Source organism: Rhipicephalus microplus, chromosome 6 (genome assembly GCF_043290135.1).
Source record: "Rhipicephalus microplus isolate Deutch F79 chromosome 6, USDA_Rmic, whole genome shotgun sequence".
Classification (NCBI taxonomy): Eukaryota; Metazoa; Arthropoda; class Arachnida; order Ixodida; family Ixodidae; genus Rhipicephalus; species Rhipicephalus microplus.
Window position 1 is genome coordinate 166,425,465 of NC_134705.1, and position 27,454 is coordinate 166,452,918.

The 27,454-nt window shown below is 48.3% G+C and overlaps 1 protein-coding gene across 2 annotated transcripts; it reads right to left on the minus strand.

The window, feature by feature from the left end:
* Positions 1–3,779: 3,779 nt before the first annotated feature.
* Positions 3,780–27,436, minus strand: LOC142765027 (solute carrier family 13 member 2-like). 2 transcript variants are annotated; one of them, XM_075865575.1, is made up of 5 exons: positions 27,338–27,436; positions 12,968–13,136; positions 7,228–7,389; positions 6,413–6,550; positions 3,782–5,022 (listed from the first exon to the last, which is right to left on the minus strand). In XM_075865575.1, exons 1-5 carry the CDS (start codon positions 27,424–27,426, stop codon positions 4,858–4,860), a joined length of 723 nt encoding a protein of 240 aa, XP_075721690.1. In that variant the 5' UTR covers positions 27,427–27,436; the 3' UTR covers positions 3,782–4,857. The 2 variants fall into 2 exon arrangements, with proteins under 2 accessions (XP_075721691.1, XP_075721690.1); XM_075865576.1 differs by lacking the exon at positions 6,413–6,550 and having other exon boundaries at positions 3,780–5,022.
* Positions 27,437–27,454: the final 18 nt, after the last annotated feature.

A 27,454-nucleotide genomic window follows, 5' to 3' on the forward strand; every position in this document is an offset into this window, starting at 1 on the left:
CTGGAGTGGGAATGATTTTATGAATAACACTTGAGACAACCCACCAGCCGCCACAAACGTTCTTCGAAGGGAACACTATCACTCTGCCGCGGTGGTCTAGTGGCTATGTAACTCGAATGGTGGCCAGCTTTATTTTCAGCCGGATTAAAATTCTTCACGACAGCAATCAGGCTCACAAAATATTTCTGGTCTCTTCTAGAGTCATGATGAAATGAAGGTGCCACAAAACAACAAAGACGAAGATAGTTTTAGTCAACAGTTTTACTACACCATTACAACCCGAATGACAACACGTCTTTGTAGTAAGTTATTTGAGCTTATTATCACAGACCGCTTCAGTGAAGGCCTGCTGGTAAGATAACTAGACATTTTTTCCTTCCGTTATGATTCGGGTCATCCGGCTTTTGTGCGCAGACAGGTGTAACATTTCAATCATCCTCTTCAATGAGCACAGGTCTCACCCATTTGGTAGGGTTCTCGGCTTAGGGGGTGTGGTATAGTAGGCTCCAAACTCCGTGCCGCAAACAGTGACGACTAAAAGTTGTTTTCGATTCGAATATTTATTCAACATAACAAAATTCATAAAATATGCAACCAAAACAACGATACTCAAGCAAGATAATGTAACAAAAAAAGATTTATCTGCGCGGAGAACTCCAGCTACATTTCCAGCCTTGACAGACCTGTGCTTCTTGGCACTGGATTTCTGCCGCCGGCCGCTTCGCGCTCTGTACACGCCCCTGACCCGATACGATGCATCGCTAGCTTAACATTTTCAAGGGTGTCGCCACCGATGCAAACAGAACATACATGACGGCACGTGGAAGCTTCTTAGAAGTGCCGAGGCCCAGTAGCTCCGCTGTTGAACGCAAGGCACAGGGCTCCGGAAGTTGCTCGTCATCATCGTACCGTCATCATCGCTGCAACTAAGCGAACCGCGGGTGTGCCGATCTCGTTTTCCGTGTTCGGACGACGACGACACTCCAGTATCGTGCGCCCGCTCAGAGCCGACGTCATCCGCGCGCCGATGGACGCCCGTTACGCAACAACGCTATAGGACCGACACTGACGCGCGTCGGCGTCGATTTCGTGTGGGTCAGCTGGACTCCTGCGTAGCGTGGCCTCTGAGATCGGGGATCTTCGGTGCCACACCCTTTCGCGAGGAAGTGATCATTATAGCGCGGCATTTTCCTTCATGCCTAGCTGAACAAAGGTTCGCTTCCGAGAATGTTCTTTCCCTAACCAAGAGGAAGCTGGCAAAAGCATAAGTGCATATACTCTCTTTGGGTATATTGATCGAAGTATAGCGCTTGCTCACGTAGTAGTCGCCATCCCACGAACTCAAGATGCTGTCGCTGATGATGACGTATAAGGCCTTACGGCGCGAGGACCAGTGACCGCCAAAGAGCATTAGACCACGATATCATGATCATCCTATCTTCGCCCGCTGAAAGTACAAAGGCCTCTGCCATGTGCCACCAGTCGACCCGGTCCTACGCTTTCTGCTGCCAGGTTATACAAACTTCTTATCTGCCCATCTCATTTTCCGTCTACCTCACACGCTTTTGCCTTCTCTTGGAATCCAGTCAGTTACTCTTAATGACCGGCGATGGTTATGCTGCCTACGCACTACGTGCATGCCCGGCCCATGCGTATTTCGTTTTGAATTTAACCGACCGTGATATCCTTTACCCCCTTTTATCTCTCACCCAATCTGCTCTGTTGCTGTCTCTTTAAGATTACACCTATATAACGAAATGGTCACGATACAAAATTGGGTTTACGATTACGTTTTTTTCTACGTAAAGACCTAAAATTATTCGCAGTAACGGTACGTAAAAAAGGTTTATTTACTAAAATCGTGAATGACGTGCAACGAGTTTGATGAAACCGAGTGAATAGGGGTCACGGCACTAAAGTGCGAATGTTCAATTAGAACGAATTAGTCATCAGCACCCTTGAACACAAGAGCCGGGAGGGTACTCCTTTCTTTCAATACGTATATGAAATACGTGTATGAATACGTGTATGAAATACGTGTATGAAATACGTGTATGAAATACGTGTATGAAAACTGCGTATGTCCTTCGAAATGCTGTTGGTGAATCATGTCTAAAAAGAAAATTCCACTCGTGGGTTTTGCGTTTACACATCGTGTAACACCATAAAAGGAAGTAAGAGTAATTTTCACGTATACCGAATAACTAGGCGTAAGTTTATTGGCGACAATACACGCGGTTCAATTTAACTACGCTACTTCCCTATCTCAGCGCGACTTCGGGATATAATTGCAATAAACGGCACGCACCACTTCTTGTTCTTTTAGATATATGTCGCCACTCGGTTGCACCTGCCGACACTGATACCGAAATCTCTGCGAAGCAAGCTCTTTATCGCGTTAACACGTGCGTACAAAACAACTATGGCGCTAAAACGATATAAACAGCGTGGCGTTAGTGTTCCTTGGCGCCTAGTGCGGAAAACGTGGGCCACAACCCTTAACCTCGGAGAGTTCATTGGTGCTGTCCGACGACGGCGGAAGAGCACGCCAACCTGTGCTCGCGCAAGAAATTGAACGACCTCTACGCGTCTCGCTCTTATCGGCGTCAAGGTGAACAGCCCGGTTGTCAGACAACGTTCGGACGCGATGCTGCGAGCTTATGTCAGTGATAGTGAAAAAGCGTTATGCTATTAACGGTACGTGAAGATAAATAGATTGTTTACCGCGAGTAATATGAAAAGACTTATAGATGACCAGCCTCGAAATACAATATTTTATCTTTTCTGGTCGTTCCTTCCGATGGGGTTACAGTGCTGGATTTTTGCCACAAGAGGGGATTGTTCGCGAGGCCTTATGCGATTCACTACTTGAGACAAGATGAATCGAAGGCGATGTTTATCGAAATCTAACATATTTTTCATAAACATTGCCTATATATCATCTTCCTTTCATTTATTGAAACGAGTTCAAGTCTAAGGTTATCAAATCAAGCATACTCAACAAAAACATTAGTATCTTTATTTCTTCCTTATATTAAATGTGAATTAATCCAACAAGTGATTTCAAATATCTAGTGCGTAACATTTTGACGTTATGAACAAATTATTTTAAATAGCAAGGAACCGCTCGTTTCATGGCCCAGGATAAAAGTGGCAATCAATCAATCAATCAATCAATCAATCAATCAATGGTGTCTCAAGCTTACATAAGCAAGCGCGTCAAAGTAACCGTCAGGGACTGCCAACATCAGCCCCCGAAACTTCTCTACAATAAATAAAGTTTGTTTTCTCTTTCAGGAAAGTTAATCCAACAAAGTGCGGGACAGCGAAGAACGTAGGGTTGTGGGGGAGTTGTAGCGAAACGTCCTTTAACGTCGCCATTAAAAAAAAAAAGTGCTTTTTCCATATATGGGTCATTTATGAAGGCGATATAGACGTCGGGTTTTGAAAAAAAAACACATCGATACTGATATCCACAACGTCTGAAATCTGTACGCCGATTCAGAGATACAGCTTTTGTTATACAGTGATCTTTCAACATGGTGACCGCATTGCGTGCCTCGCAAAAAAAAGAAAAAAAGTGTCTGATACCAGTGCAGTCTCTGTACCTTCCTGAAAGAAAACAATAACTGCGATAGACTAGAAAAATAATGCGACCACTATTTAGCGAAGTCGCGGACCACGAACGAAAGGCCCGTGGGTCGCGTGTTTCAGACCCCTATTGTTCCAATATGCAAGGTACGCGCCAGCAAAATTTTAAAAATATCGCTCCACCCACCGCGGTGCACGGTCCAGTGGTTATGAGGTGCTCGAATGCAGACCCGCGGGTTGCAGGATTTCATCCAAAGTGCGGAGGGAGCACTTATGGAGGCAAAAGTGCTCGTGGCCCGTGTACTAAAATTTACGTGCACTGTTAAAAATCCCGAGGCGGTCGAAATTTATTGAGTCCTCCACTATACGGGGGTCTTTTATAAACGTATCGTAGTTTCGGGGCGTTACAACCAATCCCTTATTAGTATTATTAACAACATCGCCCGAGCGTTGACCTCTCGACATTGTCCACCTCAGTGGATCACCGGCTCGGGTATTCGGCTGCTCATCCGAAGGTAACGGGTTTGATTCCTGTCGCGGTGGTCGCATTTTGATGAAGGCGGAATCGTGGTGATCCGTGTACTTTGCGCTGTCAGCGCACGTCATAGAACACCGGATGGTCAAAATTTCCGGAGCTCTTCGCTGTGCGTGGTCTATTTCGTAATTATATCGTAGGTTTGGGACGTAAAACCCCAAATATCTCCATCATTGTGGGACATACAAACACGAACACAAGGAAGAGATAAGACACCAACGATGACTTCCTTCTCGTATCCGTGTTTGCACGACCTGTCTTTTAGGATGAATACACATCAAGTAGTTCAACTCACCGTTATTTTAAAGCTTCACGTGCCTGCGCAAGTTCACAGGTGGTCCGTCACGAAGGATAGAAATAAAAAAGCACATGAGATGGCAGAAAACCAATAATAAGCGCGAAGGGGTGCCGCTAACGGAGGGCGCCCATATCTGTGTTTTGCTTCATTTGTGTCCCGTGTTTTTTGCGCCGTTCATAACGATGAGCGTAACGAAACATTATATTAAGTGAAAAAACACAATATCAGCTAATAAAAAACAAGAAAAGACGTAAAATATAAAGATGACAAAATTAAAAACAGTCATTTTTGCGAACTATGTCCGCTGATTGTCGGAGGCGCCAGGAGGAGGCAAAAAGTTGCCGAGTCATGGTGACCGACACCGTAGGCCCGGCCTGCCACGTTCACTCCCGTTGGTCTTGGGGCGACACACCAGTGTTGCGGCGCGACGCTGCTAGGCAGCACTGCTGGCGTTGGCGAGTGCGCCCGTCATGATGCCGTTCTTGGCGACGGCCCAGGCGGGCAGGTCGCCGAGGGAGAACAGCGAGACGCCGACTGTGTTCACCGTGGCGAGCACGAGGAGGATGGAGCTCAGCTTCACGGCCAGGCCCGGGTAGAGCTGCACGCGCGACAGACGGACTGACTGAATTGAAACTGAACATGGCAGAGCTGAAAAACTGAAATAAACTGGGCCGGACTGAACGGACGAACTAAAATAAACTGAGCCTGACTGAACTGGCGAAGCGAAATGAACCCGACTGAACTTAATTTACTGAAGTATACTGACGAACAGAAAGAACGAACTAAATTGAATCAGACTAGACTAGACTAGACTTGACCGAACTGGACTGGACTGGAACGAACTGGACTGGAACGGACTGGAATAGACTGGACTGATTTGACGGTTTTTCATTGATTGAATGATGGATTGATTTATCGGTGCAATTTTATGCCAAAAAAGCATCAATCAACCTAATCGTCCTACCGTACTGTGCTTTTGTACAACAAATTAATGTAGGGGAGGGGGGGATCCACCACTTCGTTTTAGGCTAAAAAGATCACAGGCAAAAGCCTCTGTTTTGTAAGAACGTTGATTCACTCTTGATTCATATTGATGCAACTGAGTCACTGGGACTCACATTTCATTCAAACTTATGTCATCAGGTTCACTGTTCCTTCACAATCGATTGGCTTGATCTACTTCAATGTACGCTGATCACTTTTAAGTTTTCTTTATTTGCTCAAGGTGCTGATAAGAAGCGAAAAAAAAAGAAGTATGGAAGTACAAAACTGAAAAAGCGAAAGGGTTACTAATATGAGAGCTGGGTAGGGCTCGAACCAACGACCGTGAGACAAAGGTTCTCATGCTCAACCATCTGAGCGCTCATTTTCACCACACTTAATTCCCTTCCTCATTCCTTGTTTGGCTGCAATTCCGCACTTATCGCCACTTCTTTTAAATGCGAAGCTACTTATGAACGAGGCCTGTCCGGTATCACGTCGTAGCCGCTGCTGACGATGGCGATGGTGCCGTTGACGATGAAGAGAAAGCGCGTTCCAGACCCCACTTTCTTCTCCCGCTATCACGGCACAGCAGATGCAAGGTTCGGAAAACATACCAGTTATGACCAATAAGCATTGTGTGTAGCTGTAGGGCACTCATTTACATGCGTTAGTGATCAATGTCATGGGTGATTTACAGTAACACCGAACCATTCCTCTGCTTCGCCCACTCATCATCGTTCATATCGTGGATATGCCATGATATATTTAAATTTGTACTCTTAATAACTTGGGAGTAATCACACCTGTTTAACGACACGAGAAATTCAATGCCGTTTGTGTCGAAGACGACACCAGGCTACAGTTTTCTTTTTATCCGGGAACGATACAAGGCTTTCTGCCTTGGGTATGTTTGGGAGGTTGCGTAGGAACGTTGGCTGCATGACGTAACGAGTCCATCTCTCTAAAACATGTCTTCCTCTCTATATAGACCACGCTGCACTCACGATGTCGACGACTTGAATGTCCATGCACGAGGTGACGACGGCGATGCTGGGAGCCGCCGTGGGCAGCACAGTGGGCGTGCATGACGCCATGGCCACGGGCAGGGCGTAGTACAGAGGGTGCACGTTGGTGAGCACGCCCTGCGGTGCGTGCATGCGTGCCCCTAATCATGAATATGCGAATACTTCGAAGGCGTGCCTGCTTCAGAAGCCAGATGAAAAGCTCTTCGTGTTAAGGGGCCAATGCGGCTATTGTTAAGAGGAACGTCACTGGAAGTTCCATTACTGTGGAAGGCTTTTGTGTGCCCCTGCATCACTCGAGATAGCAACAGCAAACGAACTATTTAACGATGCCGACGCAACTTTGACGTCTTAGAAAGGTGTATGTTACTATCGATAATTTTGATCTTCGGCAATATATATGCATTGTACTTTGGTGATAGTAATTTATATCAATGTCAGTAGCTATTGTGGTTCGAGAGACTAAATATAGTGATACACTTTCAACATTCAACTACAGTTTTACGTTCTGTTTGTTCATGTGTACACCAATGTACGAATAAGGGTATATTTTTTGTTCCAAGTGTAGGGCCTTCGTGTTCAGTTGTTCCCTCCCTCTGAATATGAAAGCTACACACGTAATGCTACATTCGAACGTGCTGTCACCTCTTGCCTTCCTCCGAAACAATTCATCGCCATAAAAATGTTCCATTTTTTTTAGGCACAAGCCCGATCATCTCGAGCAATGCTCCGGCATCACCGCAACTCACACGCGTGATCTGATTTCTAGAGAGCACCGCTTGGAGATAGCCACTCACGATGTCCGAGGCGATCGGTATGAGGAGTCTGGCGATGACCACGTTGGTGTTGACCTCTGTGAGCACGGTGGTCAGCAGGATGAGCACCACCTGCGTCTGCAGCGGCGTCAGGAAGTCCAGGCTGCTCAGCTCCTCGGTGATGCGCCGGGAAAGACCCGTCCACTGCGTCAACGCGATCGCGCTTCACGGCTCGAGTCCCGCGCAAATACGCGAAAGTCACGCTGGTAGCGTGGCCACAGAGGCACTAACAGCTGAAAGCTCTCTGTGCCTGTGTGTTTGACACTAACGGCTAACAAATAACATAACAATTAGTCTGAAAAAGACAGGGCACGCAAACACGGACACGAGAAGGAGATCATGACATCACAAACACCTGTTGACTGTGGCAAGGAATGTAGACTATTTTACCCAAGACACAAGGGCACCACCATCTTGGTCTGTTAACTCGATGTTTTCTTCATATTGCAACGTGAATTTATAAGGCCACGAAGCATCGTATGCATCAACTCAACCGTTTTCATGTGTCTGCATCTACCGTAACGATGTTCGTTTAGTTGTTAAAGGTGCAAACCACAAAGGTTAGCAGCCTAACATGGCAGCACTGAAACCTCTTCGTAAAATAGTCTATAGATAATAGCGGTAGCGTATGCCTGAGTCAAAAAACGATTAACTTTATGTATAGAGATAAAATCATATGTCTTAACAGTTATCTTTCCCGTTGAAAGCCGCGCATGCCGGATTCATAAGTTCGCATATTGCATGGACATGCGCAGATAATACACTTTGTTAGTGCGCAAGGAACGTTTCAGAAAAAAGACAGATAGCAAGGAGCGTACTCCAGATACAAAAGACAGATAGGATAGTGACGTGCGCTATCCTGTCTTCTTTCTGATGCGCAAATAAGTTTTCGTATCTTCTTCCTCTTCCGCCGTTGACCGCATCTTCAGTTTGTGATGTCCTGACTTCCTTCTTGAGTCAGTCTTTGCACGCCCTGTGTTTTTCAGAATTAATAAGTACCAACTACCTCAGCTTTCTTTTATTTTAGACATTAGAATTAATCCCGAGTAAGTTCCCTGTTCTTTCAACTGTCTTCTTACAATTCCCCTTTCGTTTCAATGATTAAGTCAGCAATCCAAGAAATCTTGTGTGTAAAAAATAAGAAGGAAAGTGGAGCGTGTCTTCCCAAAAATCAGCGGAAATGCACGCGCGGAATTCCACCTATCTGGGGCAAGCAATGCAGCCAGAAAACTGGCCGCTTTAATGGCCTTTTATCAGCTAGAGCACGCCTCGACTGTCTGAAATGGCGCAGAATACAAAGTTTCATTTGCGGTATTACTGCAAGAAACGCACGTGTGAAACATGCTGGAGAGCGCGTGCATTTTGCTGAAAATTGAAGAACACGTGGCTCAAGAATTTTCTGATGAAATGTATGTACAGTGTCAAGTTTTATAAAAAGGGAGCACGGGAGCGCGTAGCCAGCGTGCTCCGGCGGCTGCTGGCAGCGCGTTCAAGCGGGAGCGATAGGAACCGCAGTCTCTTTTCGCGTCATCTCGCGGCGAGCAAAACAACGACTCCTTGCTGATATGAACTAGCGGCAAGATTGTGACCCCCTTCAAGGCGATTACCAGCGAAAGGCGAGTAATCACCTTGAAGGGGGAGGGGGTCGCAATCTTGCCGCTGGTTCATATCAGCAAGGAGTCGTTGTTTTGCTCGCCGCGAGATGACGCGAAAAGAGACTGCGGTTCCTATCGCTCCCGCTTGAACGCGCTGCCAGCAGCCGCCGGAGCACGCTGGCTACGCGCTCCCGTGCTCCCTTTTAATGAAACTTGACACTGTACATAAGTTGCGGGATCAGCGAATCAACGTTCCTACTGTGGCCATATGTCAGAATGAGTTCAGACTTATGGTTGGTTAAATATTCTGTTTTATATTTTTCGGTCTTGCACGCATGCTTGAGGGCTGTGCAGCAGAGCATTCGGAAAAAGAAACAAATTACACCATCCCCTACTAAAGAGAACCAATGTGGGGATGCAAAGCTGCGCTGGTGTTCACTTGAGTTTCCACTTGCATGCTTCAGTGTATGCGCCGTATGTGTGTGGAGTTGTGTATATGTTGTGTACCGATTATGTTACCTTCCCCCTCCCATTTTTTTGTGTATCGCCATATGTGAACACCCAGCGCTGCTAGGAGAGTGTAAAGGCACGAATCCACGTAGCCGTTGCAGCGTGTCGGCGCCAAGGAGGTTATACTAAATCTTCTGGAGTGGCGGAGGGGCTCCGTAGCTGAAGCTTACCGACGCCATATTGCTCAGGGCAGAAAGTGGATGGGCGCATAGTAGCGTACGTGGCTTTCGCGTTGTTTTAGTGCCAGTAATGTTGCGTGTGATGCCTCTAATTGAACATGATGGCTTTAAGCACGTCAGTGATGACTTTAAAAAACGACGATGGTGGGCTCTTGGGTAGCATTTGGCAGCGCGAATCATGTGAAGCGGACACCGGGTACAACTTTTGATGTGCACGCAGGCACGCTTCGCCCGCTCACTTTTGCGCTCGCATATTTTCATGACAACGACTGCATTTGTGACTACATATACTTCCTTTTTACGTCCGGGTGCACAGAGATACTTGGAATAAATTTTTTGTACGTTTCAGGGTTCCGAAGACGTCGTAATGCGCGGAACATGAGAGTGTGCTATGAGGAGAAAAGGTTAAGCGCCAAAAAAAAAAAACAAATAATGACGAATGATGTTTAGTACACATGTTGAAGCATGCTGCTTCGATGAGACAAGGTAAATAGCGAGACGGCGGGCTTATAAAATTACTAGCGTGTTTGCATCGTTTCCATGCGCACTTACGAAAGCCAGTATGCGAGTGTGCCTAACAGAAGTGAGCGTTTCGCTTTCGAAAGGTAGCTAATGTAGCACTGGCTCTGCCTTTCTGGGATTTGGAGCTTCTTATATTTGCATAAGTACTACGCTCCCAGCCTCGAAATTTCTGATATGTTGTGATATGCTTCTTTTTATGCAGGAGAAAAAGGAAACGAGCTCCTTTGAAAATTCAGGGAAGTACACTTTCGCCTAAAGCTCCTCTCATTGATGGAGCTGTCAAAATCCCGCCACCCCTGAACTTCACCCACAAAAGATTGGTACAAGCAAAAAACAAAAATAAAACAAAAATTGAAAAAAAATCACGAACAAGGTACAATTAACAGCTCAAAAAGAAGGGTACGACATCGTACGCATGTACCAATGGGGCCTTTTAAAATGCATTGATTCTCGGAATTTCTTCGACCAGATATTGGAGCAGAACGTATCATCAGAGGAACGATTGCAAGTTTTCCAAGCATCGTTTTCCCTGTATTATCCAGGAGCTTCACAAACGAGTACATGAAAAAATGAAAGACACTGCCTCCCCCCCCCCCCCCTAATAAACAGAGTTTGCACACACGCTGCACTGTTGTTCGCCAAGGGATTATGGTTGCGTACGAGTGAAACTTATACTTTCCTTGCATCTCCTCACTGGTCAATTCTGCTGTGAGGCAACTGTGTAAACATATATTGCTAATCGATATCCTTTAGTACAAATTTTTTTCACAGTGACAGTCATGAGGTAAGAACACAGGTCACTTGCGACGCCGTAGTTGTCCGCCGCCGCCCTTAACCAGTATAGAACAAAAAAAAACTCGGTAAATAAAGAACACAAATAACACGATGGAATTCCAACCCAGGTCCTTTGCGTGCCTGTCCAGTATTCTATCACTGAGCCACTCCAGTGCTTGTAACTTGTTTCTAAACTGGCCATAGGCAGACTTGATGTCGGGAAAGGAATAAGAAAGCGTTTTATAACGTCGAAGAAACAGCCAGGTGTCACACAAGACGAATTGCTCAACGACTGGGTCGTCTAATGCTCCAACTCATTGGAAAACTTGTTCTTTACCACCCTTTAACTGTGCCGCATACCCACTTCACACATATTTCTTCGTCGTCATCAGCCACTGCTTAAAAAAATCTGCACAAACTTTCCAACAAGTGTGTAGCGGGTACCGCGTACGCTTCTCCAAAGAACGACGAACGATAGCATAGTGAATACTGGCCTACTACACAGAGTGTATTAATATTTAAGGCGCTGTGGGTACACAGCAGTGTGCTTGTAGCATCCCAAAGAGTGTTTAGAAAATGCTCTGAAAGACCGCTTTTCTAGCTGTAGGTGCGACTGTGCTGCGCGTTCCGTGCATGCCTGGCTTTTCTTTTCTTTTTTAAACACGCCTAAAACGCTAAGTGTCAAAGAAAAATTAAAGCATATATGCATTAGAGTCACTCCCACGTTCCCTCGCTGCCTAAGAATAATAAACCGGTGCTTTAGTAGCTATAACGAAACGCACGGCTGCCAGCGACCACAGCATTACGGCGCTACAAGGCAGCCGCCACCGCCTTCTGCCCTGAGCAACATGGCCGCCGCGGCTTCACTTCGATACATTGGCGGCTATGCGGGACCGCCACTCCAGAAGTTTTAGTATAACCTCCTTGGTCGGCGCCTGTCTTCTACACACGGCGTCAAGCCCTCTGCAATGTGGAGAGACGAAGCGCGCAGCTTCGGGTAGCCACGCGCCTTCTCTCTTCATAGGGAGAGGGCACGGCACCACCTCAAGAAGTGACGCACTGACGCGCTGCAACGTCTATGTGGATTCAGGCCTTCATTAAATAGCGAGCGCTTGCAGCAATATATACGAGCGCACAGCGGTGATGGAGAAATAAACGGAAGATGATAAACGAAGCGGAAGACAGCACTCTTTCACATCCTTCACCCCACCTCCTCCCACGTCCTCGTGCTCAAGCGAGGAGAGGGCTCTCGGTGACCATCCGCTCCCCCACTGCACATGCGCCAACTCTCCCTCCTCTCCTCGCATGAGCGTGAAGAGTAGGCCCTCCCACATCGGGGCGCTCACGCCAGGAGAGGGGGAGAGGTGGCGCATAAGCAGTAGGTGCGGTCATTCGGCACACAGGAATGAACTCCGCCATAAGCTGATCACTTCTAAAAGTGTAGTGGCGAGTACGTTCTTTTAAAAAGCGAACTTGCATTTTACGTACAACGCAGTTATAGACCAAAGGCGAACGGTGCTGGGTGTCACGCAGTTTTCAACCTAAACAACCGCCGAGCTTCACCGCTATAGGCCGAGAGAAAGCGCCACTGTACCATCATTCCAACGTCTGTGATGGTTTCGCCTCCGGCGTTCCTACGCTGAAGCTACAGCTGAAGCCAATAGCGTTACTGTATATGGCACCGTTGTAGCAAATAAGGTAACCCTATCAGTAACAGGAAGGGGCCGTTAGTCGGGTAGTGTTTCCCGCCATGGAGGCCGCTCTGGGGAAGCTCGCCAAAAACACTATGTGCACTTGCCTGAGAACATCAGTGCCGACGAAGAGTGCATCCCGCCTAAATGACATAGTTTTCCGCGAAATATCACACATAGTGAATAAGCAAATACCAACTTGATCAGCAATCAGTATTGATGCATCCCGCCGTCAATGGAGAACGACTACGTCGATTGCTCAACCCTAGCGAGGAGCAACGAGGCACAGCAGCCAAAACACAAGCGAAACCCCGGTATCGAGTGGATCTCGAGCTGCTGACGCAAAAATGAAACGCTGCGAAAACAAACGCAGGCACGAGACGCCCATCGCTATTTCCCAGCATTCACTTGGAGTAGAGGTGCCCACGATTTTTCTGTTTGTTACTCTCACCTCGACGGCTCCGGCAAGCGAGAGACCACCACCCACGGACAGCAAGGCTCGCCAGGAGATGCGACCGGACACGTTTTTCCAGTCGAGCACCGATCCGTTTCGTCCACCGTGCGGCAGGAAAGACAGGAGCACCACGACAACCATCACGTTCACGGACTCGTGGGCATACCTGCGGCCATAGGATCAAAGAAATGTAACCCTCGCAATTTATGCACGAAGCCTTGATCCGCAAGGGGCCAAAACGATCGTGTCATTTTGAAGGTCCGTTCATACGCGCCGTCCTGCTATCCGTGCTTCGGCGTGCAGGAAGTGTTCCTAAGGTCAGTAGGCATCCACGTTTCCGTACGGATCTCGGAAACGGCGTGTGCAGCGAGTTTAAAGCGAGTGCGGTGAGCGCGCGGACCCCCAAATTGGCAACCCTGATTGTAGCGATCCTCGCGGATGACGTCATGCGCACACTCCATACCTCGACTCAGGCATGGTATCCAGGATATTTTCTAGTAAGGAGGGCAGAGGGGGGCAGGACCTAACTGTTTAAAAGAAAGACTCTCAAGGAAAATAAAAAGGTTGCCCGGGAATGTAGCAAACTGAACAAATTTCGTGGGTAGGGGAGAGGAATGGGCCTTCCCTTGCTTATGTGCGTGCCTAAACTCGAAGCTTGCTGACTGCTGTTCTGCGAAATCTTCACTCACTCAAGTGGAAGACATGCAAATATAACAGTGCTTTTGTGACACGAGACTGCGTGGCAATACAGGGGTAAGTTTTGACAGCTGTCGCCGACGAATACACACTAAATGGTCAGAATCACAACAATCTTTAGGGGCGAAGCTCATATAGCAACACTTGTTCATCCTTCGTAGCCGTTATAGTAGTGTGTAACAAGTTTAACATTTTGACCTTTAAGGTGGTACCGTTGAGAGATATCTTCTGTGCGTTGTTGAACAATAAAAGATAGTGCTCAATGTACATGCCAATGGCTGCTAAGGGGGAACGAGAGACAGGAGAATTCGGCTTTTATTTAACGCGCACGCTGCGAATTTTTTGTTGTTCAACAACGCACAGAAGGCAAGAAAGGGTTGCTACGTTATACTCGCTGGGCGTAACCTATAGGTTTTAGAAAGGTTTAGCGAGCGTTGGGCCGCAGTGCCATGAATACAGTGAACTAGTATATACCATGAACTCGAGGTGGTTAAAGGGGGGAAGTAGACACGAAGCGCAAGCCGTAAGAAAGTGGTGTGCCTCCTCTCTTTCAGTCCTTGGAATTTCCGCTGGATGGCGGTGCTTCTATATGACAAACATATGATGAAAAGATGCGAGATGGTGGTACTTGGAGTGTTGAATAGGTGGACGAACGGACATACAGACAGATGCATGGACGGACGCACGGATGGCTGCAAGGACGGATGGATGCATGGATGGACGCAGGAGTGGATGCATGGACGAAAGCAGGGATGGACGCATGAACAGACGCACGCACGGTCGGGCGTATGGACGCACGGGCGGCCACACAGACGCACGCATGGATGGACGGAAGCAAGAACGAATGGACGGACGGATGCTTCGCCCCACTATCCACCATTCACTCCGTGGATATGCTGCCAATTTTTTTCATGGTGTCTTTAGTCATCGAACGCGTATGGTTAGAGCTCTCTGCTCAATATTAAAATTAGCTCGTAGCTATATTGATAAAAGATGTCACGCACGGGATGATGGAACACTTACATAGGTGGGAATTTCGGCCTTGTACATTATATTCACTCTAGAAAGGTATATACCATCAAATTAGAACTGTGGCAAAAACGGTAGTCAGTCATATGGACCTCATACGTGCTTTCATGAAGTCTTTGATTACGTGAACGGTATATCTCCGTGGCTTAGGTTCGAAGAGTAAGGTACCGCTAAAGATGCGTTGTGGGTGAGGCCCACGGTACGGTGTTTTGCCTTCTCATAGTAGAGTCCCAGGTACTTTAAATCGTTAACAAGTTTTTCCAAACACAGCTTTCTGCTATATTAAGAGTACACCCTACTCCTAATCGTCGAACATGTGTTCATAACACAAGACGGGGTGGTTTTCTGCTCTTGCATATGAGCGCGAAGTACTGTAAATCATTACTTTACTGAACATATGCGTGCGTGACATTCTATGAAGTTTGCACAAATCACTAGATTTCAATGTTTAACTTTTCACATTGAGTTAAACAGCCCTCATTTGTAAAAAAAAAATGGCAGATCCCACGTACCGTGGGAATCGATGATATGCGAAGCACAAATGAGAAAGCTTTATATGTCACTTTAAAGTCAGCAGAACGTTACGAGTTGGAGATAAATGATGCCGTGCATGACCTCCTTGTCATGATTATCACGTTTGGATGTGTCGTTTACCTTCGTCATCTATTCACGTCACGTGATATTAAACTTACTATATGTGGAGCCAGGGAAACGGTCGCGAGCGTGATATGTTGTCATGTTCTGACATGACACGCGTGTCAAAATTATCATGTTTGCACCAGTCATATACTTTCGTCATCCAATGACGTGACATAACATCGAAGTTGGTATATGTGGAGCTAGCAAAATGGCCGCGAGTGCATCATTAAGGGCCAAGTATACTCCAATTACAGTGCACTAGAATAGAGGCAGTGTGCTCACTGCCCTATCCTTGCGGCGCTCCGCCGTGGCGCACTCTGTGTCGACTGCCACGATGCCCACCAGGGGCGCTGACACTTGACGCACCTGAAAAACTTCTCTTGGTTCGTGTTGGCCGTGTTGGCATACGGGGCTGGTTCGCTCAGTTCAGTTCGATCGGTTCGATTGGATCAACGTGGGTACCCCGTGTGCGTGTTCTGTGCTTTATGCTTGGATCATTGTGTAGTATGTGTTCGTGAAGATGCCTAACCGCCGTCGAAATTACTGTTTTGCGCCCGGTTGTCGAACTGGGTACAGTCGTGTGCAGGATGCACCACAGGCGTCTTTGTTCAGCGTCCCGCGTGATGAAGAACGGCGGAAGGAGTGGGAAAGAAATCTCCACCGTGCAGATAAGAAACTGGATGAGTTTTCTGCGGTCTGCGAACTGCATTTCGAACCGAGGTTCGTTATCAAGGAGTTCGTGCACCATATAGATGGCAAAGAGGTACGCATTCCTCGTGATAAACCGATGCTGTCGGAAAACGCCGTCCCCACGATTCTTCCAAATTCGCCGCAGTACCTCACGAAGAAGATGCCAAAACCGAGAGCTAAAAGGAAGATGTACGAAAATGACCATGCAGCCGCAAAGAAAAAGAGCCGAAGTGCTCTCGAGACTGACTGCACTGAATTTCCACGGGCTGCTGTTGGTGATTCACGGGAGGACTGCGACTTGACACACGATGACGTTCCAGCGGAGCCCGAGCATTGCTTGTCGTTTTGTTATTGTTTAAAGACTCCTTCCAAGTACTGGAGTATGCATCACCATCCTGACCTTAACGGAGTGATGTATTGCTCGTCGACTTACCTTGAAGAAGGCGTTGTCACGTCCGAAAAAGTTGTGTTGTTCCTCTGCGATAAACCGCCCGATGGCTACTGCAAGATGTTTGTGAGGGGGAGGCTGATTGAGGAGCGCATCATTAAATGTAAGGAAGAAGCGGAAAGCGTGCTGGAAAGCGTGGAAGCTACCGAACTCTGTATTGGTGCTCTGAATGCCAAAGATTATGACACCTGCTTTTTAACAGCAGGACTCCAGAAGCAGCTCAAAATCAAGCATGCGACGTATTTCAGCATCAACTGCAGCGGCAAAGTAACAACCAAAGGTGGGTAACGAGTCGCCCGATTTCACTTAACTGAAGTAGTGCAGTTCTTTGTTACATAATGTATTACTTGCTGGCGCATTCTGGCGGCTATAAGTGCTGGCAGTGGTTTCTTGTTCACGTCCCAGTCAGAATTTGCTACAATTTCCGCACATTTCTATTTTCAGATGGACAGTGCATGAGCTGCAAATACTTCAGGAAGGCTCTCTTGACAAGGAGGTCAAGAGTACAACGAACACCTTCCAGGGCTTCCAAAAGTGTTGCCCAAAGGCTGAGGTTCCTTGCACGTAAAAACAAGCTCTTCGCTTCACGGATTTCCACAATGAGGGAAGATGTTGAAAAGATGCGGGCATCCAATGCAGCAGAAGCCGAAGAGACTCTAAGTGAGCAGATTTCGAAGCTTCCCCAGAAGCAACAAGAATGTGTCAGACAATGCTTTGCCGCAGCAGCAGCAAAACAGAAAGGTTTCCGCTATAGCAAGCTGTGGATCCTGGAATGCATCATAATGAAAATGAAGAGTTCTCGCCTTTATGACCACATAAGGGACAATGACATACTCTCCCTTCCGAGCAAATCAACACTGAAACGATACACGGCTCTGTATAAATCAGCATTTGGCTTCAGCAAAAAAGTGTTGCAAGAATTGAAGAACAAGACGCAAGACATGGACCCATTCAAAAAGCACGGCGGACTTCTTGTAGCTTGTTGCGAAGCCACCTCCGAAATCCCACCGCTGACCTCCACTGTTGCGAACGACGGACCGATCCCGCCGAAGCCACCACTGTTGCGAAAGACGGCGACGCCAACACGGTCCCGAAGGCGCCACTGCTTTCAACTCCGCCGGGAAGGTCACCAGCCGTTTGGTAGCGTATGTTTCTCAGCTCGCGACTGCTTCTGCGCAGAGCTGATAAGACGAGCGGACGAGACGACGGTGAGTTAAATAAGGTTTATGTACAGCATATATACAGAGGCGTTACAATTTCGGCACTGGGGCCGACAGAGACTCGAAGAGCCGAGCTCTCCTCTCTAACACATAGGTCAGCTTTTCGCCTAAGACCGCCGACTCACACACATGCCGGCTCTCCGACATGGGGACTCCTCTCTCATAGGACCGCCGATCGCGACGCACCGCAGGGCTTCTTTTATAGGCACCGGGTCCAACCAAAAATGTCCAATTAGAAGCGCCGCTGGTCGTCAGGGCAGATTCCTCCAATGGGGTCGCCGCGCAATGCGTCAGACCACCAGACACGAGGACGCCGGCTCGCTGTCACGTGCGCCGCTGACTCAATGCACATGGGCCAGAGAGGCGCCGCGCGTGTTCACGCCATTGGGTTGTTCGCGTCAGGCGGACTGCGGGCTGGCCTTGACCCAGATTGCCTTTTTCAGAGGCACGGACGTTTGACGAGGACTCGCTGGCATAACAGCACCTCCGCCGCCAGACAATGCACCGGAAAGACGAGCTGCTTCCACGGGGCTCGGATGTCAGGTGCGCTCGTTCGCCAGGTCCCTCCAGGTTCGCCTTCAGGGCCATGGGGAGAATACAGCTTCAGACTGTTCCGGGAACACATCCCATTTTTGACGACGGATCCCAGCTCCACTGGCTTGTCGCCACAACTTGTCGACCAGCTTCACTCGTCTCTTCTGACCATCTTCGGTTTCAGCACTTGTCGATGGTTCTGCAACTTGCCAAGAACGGATCGACAACAGACAACACACGACACACGCAAGTGCCTTCGGTCACCCGACAGAACACCAGACAAAGTATAGTACAACATATACCTATCTACGTGTCTATCGGAATTTTGTTCCCTCTACATCAAGAGGCACATGTGGGACACAAGACTCCTAAAGTAAGAACTTGAATTTTTCACACTTACAACAACGCAACGAATTAGAATACCACATGAAGTTGGCCCCTTGAGATCACTCTGAACGAGAGCGCTCAGCCCAGGTCGTGATGAGGTCAAAATTTTGCCCCTAATCGCCAGCCAGAAACCGAAAGGTTGAGAAGGTACTAGCTAGAACGCACTGCTCAATGCACCTGCATTAGCGTTTAGCTTTCCCCCTTTTTTTTTTGATAGCGAACGTCAAAGTTGCGCTGTGGAGCAACATGCTCCACCTCAGTAACCGGCCACTATTAGGCGAGGATACCTATGCGGCACCAAGAGCGGCTCACACTTGCGACGTTGCACAGGGGAACAAAGATACGGCTTGCTACGGATTGACTCCTCACCGCTTAGCTCGATATCGTGTTCGATCACCCTCGTGTTTCCGGGGCGGTCCGAAAACACGTCTCCAAACTCGGAAACAATACTTTTCAGGTCCTCCTCCTGGTCTTCACTTAACCTAGGCTCTAGGTTCAACGGCTCCAAGATTACCTCCGATTTTCTTTCGATTACCTCACTAGAACTAAAAACTTCCGCTCCCTCTTCCTCTGACGCACTTAAAAGTAAATTTACGACTGCTTTCAAGTTACTGTGATAAATTTTGTTCGGCCGCCTTCCTAATTTAACTTCACAATTGGTATCAGAAAGCTTCGATACTACTTTTGCGGGCCCTTCCCAATCAACCTCAAGCTTGTTCCTTTTGGACGGCTGCAGCAGCATTTCCTGATTATCAACTTCAAAAGCGCGCTTCTTCACCGATTTCTCGTAGTGCTCCTTCGACAGCAATTGTGCCGCGTTTTTGTGGCTTTCCACTAGCGCTTCAATCGAGAGATCCTCACGCTGCTCTCGAATGAGCGTCTCTCGATCAACTCTCGGCAGCTCGCTCCAACTTTCCGCTACAGGCGAGAGCGTTGCAACCCTCTCGCTCTGACTCAATGGCGCCATGTCGTCTCCCCTTTCTACGGAAACCGCGCCGGTCGGTTCGGCGACGGGCCGCTCGCGTGACTGCTCACATGACTCATGCGGAAACTTTCCTTTCTGGGGTTCCGTCGACCCGCCGACAAGGTCACTTGAGAGTTCACCGCATTGAACCAGATCAAGCTGCCGCGATAGCTTCCGCGCTTGCGATCGCGTGAGAGCCATGCACGCTAAGTTGGGGAAGAACGATTTGCCCTGCTCTTTGAGAAGCTGCTCTGAGTTGTTGGAGAAAAGATAAGGAAAACGATCATTTAGCGCGGCAGACACAGCCGCTTCGGTGCGAAGCTCACCGAACGGGCCTTTAATGACAACTGTGGCGATTGGTAAGCGAACACTCTGCTCCTCGGCGACCTGCCTGATCCACGCGCATTCTCCTGTGAAGTCATCCGGAGACACCAATGAAGGATGGACAACGTCCATGGTTGCCGCTGAGTCTCTAAGTGCTCGGCACGTTTTCTCATTCACCCTAATTTCTTGGAGATACGGCTCCAATAACCGAATGTTTTTTTCAGATTCTCGGATCGTTGCGAAAGCAAACTTTTCCTGACAGTTTCTCGCGATGTGCCCTTCCTTTTTGCAGTTGTAGCAGATTAGCGGCTTCCGTTTGTTTTCCGATTCAAATGCCTGTGTGGTAGAAACCTCACTCGATTTCTCCGCTTCTGTTTGCCCTTCCCCTACACTGTCCTTCGTAAGAGACGGGTCCTTCTTGAAATTACGGTGCGGATCGGGTCTCCGTTGATCAGGTTTCTTTGAAAAGCCCTCTTTCCTTTCATCTTTTTCAACGCGCACTGCCCTGCTATGCAACTTTCGGCGAGTATAATACTCCTCAGCTAACTCTGCTGCCTTGATTAGCTGTACTTCACCAAGTTTGTCCTGCAGCCAAAGTTTGACATCCTCCTCGATGCAGCGGTAGAATTGCTCCAACGCAACGCATTCCACCACTTTATCGCGGTCGTCATAAACACCTTCGCCCTTGAGCCATTCAATCAAATCGGCTTTAAGACGAAACGCGAAGTCAACGTGTGACTCATTCCCCTTTCTAGCATACCGGAACCTTTGCCTGAAAGCCTCGGGTGACAACTTATAACGTCTCAAGAGCACTTCCTTAACCTCGTCATAGCTCTCAAACGCTTCCCTCGACAAGCAAGTTATCGCGTCGGACACTTCGCCGGGAAGAAGAGCTAGCAGGTTCCGCGCCCAAAGAGACCGCTCCAAAGCGTTTCGCTCACAGACGTGTTCAAACTTGACGAGATACTTCGCCATGTCCTCGCCTACTACGAACGGTGGCAGTTGGTCACGAATTCTAAAACCGCTGACCTGAATCTTCGGAGAAGCTACGCTAGGCGCCTGCGAACACTGTAGGATTGCCAATTCTAGTCGTTTCATCTCAAGGCGCTCCTGTCTCTCGGCCTCCTCGCGCTCGCGACGTTCGCGCCTTTCAGCTTCTTCGCGAGCTTCGCGCCTTTCAGCTTCTTCACGTTCGCGAGCTTCGCGCCTTTCAGCCTCCTCACGTTCGCGAGCTTCTACTTCTCGCCTTTCAGCCTCCTCACGGCGTGCTTTAATATCCACCCAGGCCTCATCGACTTCCTCAGCCGACACTCCCTCATCCTTCATGATCTCAAGGATCGCTTGCTTTCGTTTCGCACGGCCCAAAGTAATGCCGAGTTCCTCACAAATTTCGATGAGTTCCTTCACTTTAAGGTTCTCCATCGTTCACACTAGCCTCTTGCTGTTTGCCCCTGTTAACAATTTACTTGCCGTACCCACTATAAGTCAACTAGCAAGACGCGCAAGCAATTTTTCACTCTCCCGTTTTTACCCCCTCCGCATTAACTTTGGTTTCAAAGCACTTCGACTTTGCTTGAAACGATCAAAGCTCACTCTAATGCATCACACAGCCCTTCTCTAAACTACTACAACCTGAGCTAGAGTAGTCTGGTGAACTGAGGGGAAAACATCAGGCACTCACCGCATCGATGTCGCTGACGCCGGCCGATCCCGCAGCTGCCAACCACTGTTGCGAAGCCACTTCCGAAATCCCACCGCTGACCTCCACTGTTGCGAACGACGGACCGATCCCACCGAAGCCACCACTGTTGCGAAAGACGGCGACGCCAACACGGTCCCGAAGGCGCCACTGCTTTCAACTCCGCCGGGAAGGTCACCAGCCGTTTGGTAGCGTATGTTTCTCAGCTCGCGACTGCTTCTGCGCAGAGCTGATAAGACGAGCGGACGAGACGACGGTGAGTTAAATAAGGTTTATGTACAGCATATATACAGAGGCGTTACAATTTCGGCACTGGGGCCGACAGAGACTCGAAGAGCCGAGCTCTCCTCTCTAACACATAGGTCAGCTTTTCGCCTAAGACCGCCGACTCACACACATGCCGGCTCTCCGACATGGGGACTCCTCTCTCATAGGACCGCCGATCGCGACGCACCGCAGGGCTTCTTTTATAGGCACCGGGTCCAACCAAAAATGTCCAATTAGAAGCGCCGCTGGTCGTCAGGGCAGATTCCTCCAATGGGGTCGCCGCGCAATGCGTCAGACCACCAGACACGAGGACGCCGGCTCGCTGTCACGTGCGCCGCTGACTCAATGCACATGGGCCAGAGAGGCGCCGCGCGTGTTCACGCCGTTGGGTTGTTCGCGTCAGGCGGACTGCGGGCTGGCCTTGACCCAGATTGCCTTTTTCAGAGGCACGGACGTTTGAAGAGGACTCGCTGGCATAACAAGCTGAGCTCAAGCTTGCAGAGAATATATCTGTGAAGCAGTCAGGTCAAATCGAAGGGTTTGTAGATTTAGGACCGTTCACTTCTGCAGCAGACAGGACCACGCATTCGGATCACGGCATGGTGATCCTATTTGTTCCGTTCGTCGGTGGATGGACGCAAGTGATCGGGACATTTGCAACCAGAGGCAACATCAAAGGCGATTTGCTAGCTCAAATAATGGTAGAGGCCACAGTGCTTACTAAGAAGAGCGGGCTTTTTGTTGACTTTATAACGTGTGACGGCGCCACTTGGAACCGTCGGATGTGGACATTGCTCGGTGTAAAGGGAACGCGTGGCAGCGTGAAGTGCAAAGTGAAACATCCAGTTGATGAAAGCCGTTATTTGCACTTTGTATCGGACTTTCCCCACCTCATAAAGTGTTTGCGGAACGGACTTTTGAAGTGCTCATTTAACACACCAGACGGGGACGTAAGTCATTTTCTTTTGCCATTTATGAAAAAGGGCACATGTTTACGAAATTCTACATCTTTCAAACCACCTGGTGAAAGAAAAAGTGCTGTTTGCTTTGCTTCCCAGCTTTACTAAGCTTTTTTTTTCCTCGGGTGTCGTTGTGGCATGTCAAGAAAGCCTACGATCTTGACTTCAAGAGCCCTACGTTAAAGGCAATGCCAGGAATAACCAAGTGCCACGTGCAGCCAACTTCATTCGAGCAGCAGAGAGTTTCCTACGCATTCCAACTCTTTGGGGAGAGAGTTCTTCAAGGGCTGCACCTTTACAAGAGATGAAATTGAGGCAAAGACAGGACCCATAAATGGCACACAGGAGTTTTTCAAGTAAGAAATTTGGAGATGTTATTTGGATGTGAGCAAGTTAGTTTGCATGCTTATTCATAGATAGTTCCTTAGTCATAGGACCTTCACGTATTGTACAGAAGTGCCACTACATAACATAGATTAGAACTAAACCAACAAAGACAGTACAAAGTGCAAAGTTAAGGTGCGGTTGCCATGCAAGCCATAATATAACATGTATATGAAGGAGCTTAAACTCATAATGATTCGAATTTTTTTTTTTTTTGACAGGAGGATCAATCGCCTGATCACCATTATGACGTCTCGGCACCCAAGAGAAGCCCTGAAACCCAGTTCCTCTTCAGCAACAGCTCTTTCGGATTTTCTGGAGTACCTGGATTCTTGGGAGCAGCACACAGAAAAAAAGGGGGGTTCTTGAGCCAGTCAACTGCGATTGGCCTGCGTGTCACGATATCAAGCACTCTTGAGCTTCTTTCCTACCTCGCAAGTTTAGGTTATTCGTACCTTATGACATCCAGACTTTGTCAGGACCCCCTTGAGAATATGTTTGGGATAGTCAGGCAAGCCTCTGGCTGTAACGATCATCCGACACCCACTCAGTTTCTCATAACCATGAACTGCATATCTTTCTACAGTTTAGTGAAAACCGTTAGATACGGTAATGCAGATCCATGTGCACTAAGTGCCTTGCTAGACACACAGCAGAGCCGCACAAGTTGCCCTCCCAGCAACAATTTGTGGGAACATGTAGATGTTCTGATTGCTTCGGGGAATTTACCTGAAGCCGAAGTGGTGTTGTCTTCGATGGAGCATGACGAGCACATACAGAGGAGCGACTCTCGCCTAATTTACTATGTGGCGGGATACGTTGCACGAAAGTGCGTATTGAAAACTAACTGCCAAGACTGCATGGATGCTCTCACCGGGCCATCTGAAGATGAGAATCCTGGGCTTGCTGCGCTGACGCTGCACAAGGATCGAGGTGGACTTCTCTATCCACGCGGCACACTCTTTTCGTTTGTAAAAATGCTTGAAGACATGTTTACAGAACACTTCAGCAAGAAAGAACTGCATGCTGATAGCATATTGGATGTGCTGAGTCTGGTGAGGGCAAAGTGCACACGCCAAATAGGCTGCAGTGAGCATTCAGCTCGGCTCACCAAGGATGTAATTAGCTTTTACATCACAACGCGGCTTCACTTCTTTGCAAAGGGCATTAATTCTGAGAAACTGGATAAGAGGAAGAGCATGACACACCGTAAGATTGCGAAAACTTAATGAGGCATGTTCACTGGTGCCACCATGTCACTGGTGCCAATGACATGGTGCATGTTCACTGGTGCATATCAATGTGTATATGTCTCGATTTGCCATTATTCAGCCTTTTTTTGCAAACCTGCATGGTGCATGTTCAATGGTGCATATCAATGTGTAAATGTCGCGATTTGCCATTATTCAGCCTTTTTTTTACCCTAATATTTCTTGTGCAAATTCTTTCATCACTTATTTGTAAATAAACATTATTTCATCAATTTACATGGATTTTTATCATTTCTTTTTAATTTGCTACGTCATTTACTTGATGGATACACGAAATATGAAAATTCAGAGGCAATGAATGGAATGGACTCTGGCAGTGAAGGACAGGAGCGGGTGTAAATCAATGAAAGAGGTCTCTGTCCTGCAGGACCTAACAGGCTGTTGACAATAATGATGCTACGTCTTGTTTACAGCAAGAATCACGCCACACACAAATCATCACCTAAAGTCTCGAAGCAGCGATGCTAGAATGTTAAACGTCGTGCGTGCTTGTCATGGTGGTTAAAGTTTGGGTTTAGGGCGCGCATTCCTGCAGCAGGCACGTAATCAAGAAAAACCCGGCGTGGAGGCTGTCTAAGGCGTTGTACTGTTGAACCTAAGGACGTGTGTTCGATCCTAGCCGCGGTGGCTGTTCTCCCGAAGGAGGAGAAAAAAACGAAACAAGCCGCGTGTCGGCATTTCGGCTGACGTTAAAAATTCTAAAGGGATCTAAATTAACCTGCAGCCCTCCACTATGGCGCACCTCATAGCGGAAGTGTGGCTTCGGCCCGTTAAACTCCAAAATTTTATTTCTGACATTGCGAAAAAAAAAAAAGCGCGTAGTGTTTTTCGCTCCTCGGAACCGCAGTCGACATGACCGCTGCATTAGCGAAACCACTTTGAACATTTAAACGGCCTGAAAATAATACAATGTCAGTTGCTTCACGCCCTGCACACTGATAAGATGCCCCGAAAGAAGTGTCATGCATTGCATGTCGCGAACGTTGCATAATTTCTGGCATTTCAACAATTGCGCTGTGGCTCTCTACTTCGGCGCGCAAAGGAGTTTCAGGTGACGCTGCGAACCGCGCCGCCTCTCGGCGTCGACACGAAGTGGGTCACCCACCGCCGCCTGTGAGCACACTGCCTCTATTCTAGTACACTGTACTCCAATGTAGCGGGGACGCGCACACACAAAGGGGCACAGCGACGCTACGTTAGCAAAACGCGAGCACTCTGACTCTAGGCGCGACCGAAGCGACTAGCGTCCGTCGGCGCGGCCCGACGGACACCGGCGCGAAATGCGACATGCTGCCTTTCGCGCCGATGCGTTACACAGACAACACTGCATCTCCCTTTTTAGATGCGGAAGCATCTTATACTCGCGCCTTGTAGTGCGCCGTCCGCACCGCTTCTCAAACATTCGACAGCTGACGCGCGCGCATGCGCCGTCGCGCCGTCGCCCACTCTCCCACCATCTGTGCATCCCTTCCTCCTCTACACACCGCGCGTGCTTCACTCCTCCACCATCTGTGCACCCTTCCTCCTCTACACACCGCGTTCGACATCTACAATTCTCCTGATTCTCCAGTGGACGCGCATGTGGCGTCGCGCTTCGAGAACATTCAACAGCTGACAGTGCATGCGCCGTCGAGCTGTATATATACTCAAGGTCGGCGCTCGCTCGCTCAGTTGCCGCTCGTCGGTTGGTTTGTACGGCGCGTCGACGTCCAAGGTCGCGGTGAAATGAATTCCAACGAATCCACAAACACAATGATCGACGTCCCTTCGACCAGCGCCGCCCTTTCGCATACGTGTGTACGTGTTCACTCATTTAACACCCCCTCCTACAACCACGTTAACCAATTTAGCCATCGACCCAAGTAAGTCGCAATTTAACACCCCATTTCACAACCACGTTAACCAATTTAGCCATCGACCCAAGTAAGTCGCACTTTAACACCCCGTTAACCAATTATATGCTCCGCATCCTCCTCAGTGTTCCCCCGAGGGAAGCTGCGGGCAATTTTTTTTCTTGATGGAGGGCCGCCGGACGCGCCGAAACGCGCTTGCGTCAAAGCAACGCAGCACGGCACGCCCCTGCGAGAATATGGCAGGATTGGCGCCTGGCGTGGCAACACCGGAGTGACGCGATGTAATGGACGCCGGCGAGCGCGCGCACCACGTCTCGTCGAGATGTATAGGCGCCTTGACTGTGACATGTAGACATGTTCTCACGTGACACGCACCTCATGATTATTGTGTTTGCCCCAGTCACGTACCTTCGTCATTCATTTAGGTCACGTAATACGGAATTTGGCATATGGGAATCTATAGCAAAACGGCCGCGAGCGCATCATGAGTGTGGCATGTAGTCATGTTGTTACATCACACGCATGTCGTCAATATCATGTTTGGATATGTCATTTACCTGTGTCGTCCGTTCGCGTCGCGTAATACCGAGGTTGGTACATGTATAGCTAGCGAAACGGCCGCCAGCGCAACATGAGCATGGCATGTAGTCATGGTATTATATGACACGCATCTCATGATTATCATGTTTGAACCAGTCACATACCTTTGTCATCCATTCACGTAACGTAATACCGAATTTGTTATATGTGACGCTAGCAAAACGGCCGCGAGCGCATCAAGAGCATGACATGGAGTCATGTTGTTACATGACACGTATGTCAATTTTTATGTTAGGGTCTGTCGCTTGTATTCGCCATGCAATCATGTCATACCATACCAGTTTTGCAACATGTCATGTGAACAAAACCCCCACAAGAGATGTAGGACCATAAAATGTAAATCGTGACATTCATGAAATACATGTCATGATTTTTACGTTATGACTTTAGACATGAGACTCACTTGACTGACAGCTGCTCCTGGAGTCCGAACAGGCTGTTGATGCCGCTGATGGTGATGCAGCAAACAAACAGCAGGGCGAGCGCCGCCATAAGGATTCGTTCCTTACACCTGAGAAGG

Bases quoted from the DNA above. Each gene is read 5' to 3' on its own strand.
- LOC142765027 (XM_075865575.1), bottom strand. From the start codon at position 27,426: ATGGCGGCGCTCGCCCTGCTGTTTGTTTGCTGCATCACCATCAGCGGC. The intron at 7,390-12,967 runs GTGAGAGTAACA...GCGTTGACGCAG, and splicing joins CGCTTGCCGGAGCCGTCGAG to TGGACGGGTCTTTCCCGGCG. The intron at 5,023-6,412 runs GTGAGTGCAGCG...TCGCGCGTGCAG, and splicing joins ACATTCAAGTCGTCGACATC to CTCTACCCGGGCCTGGCCGT.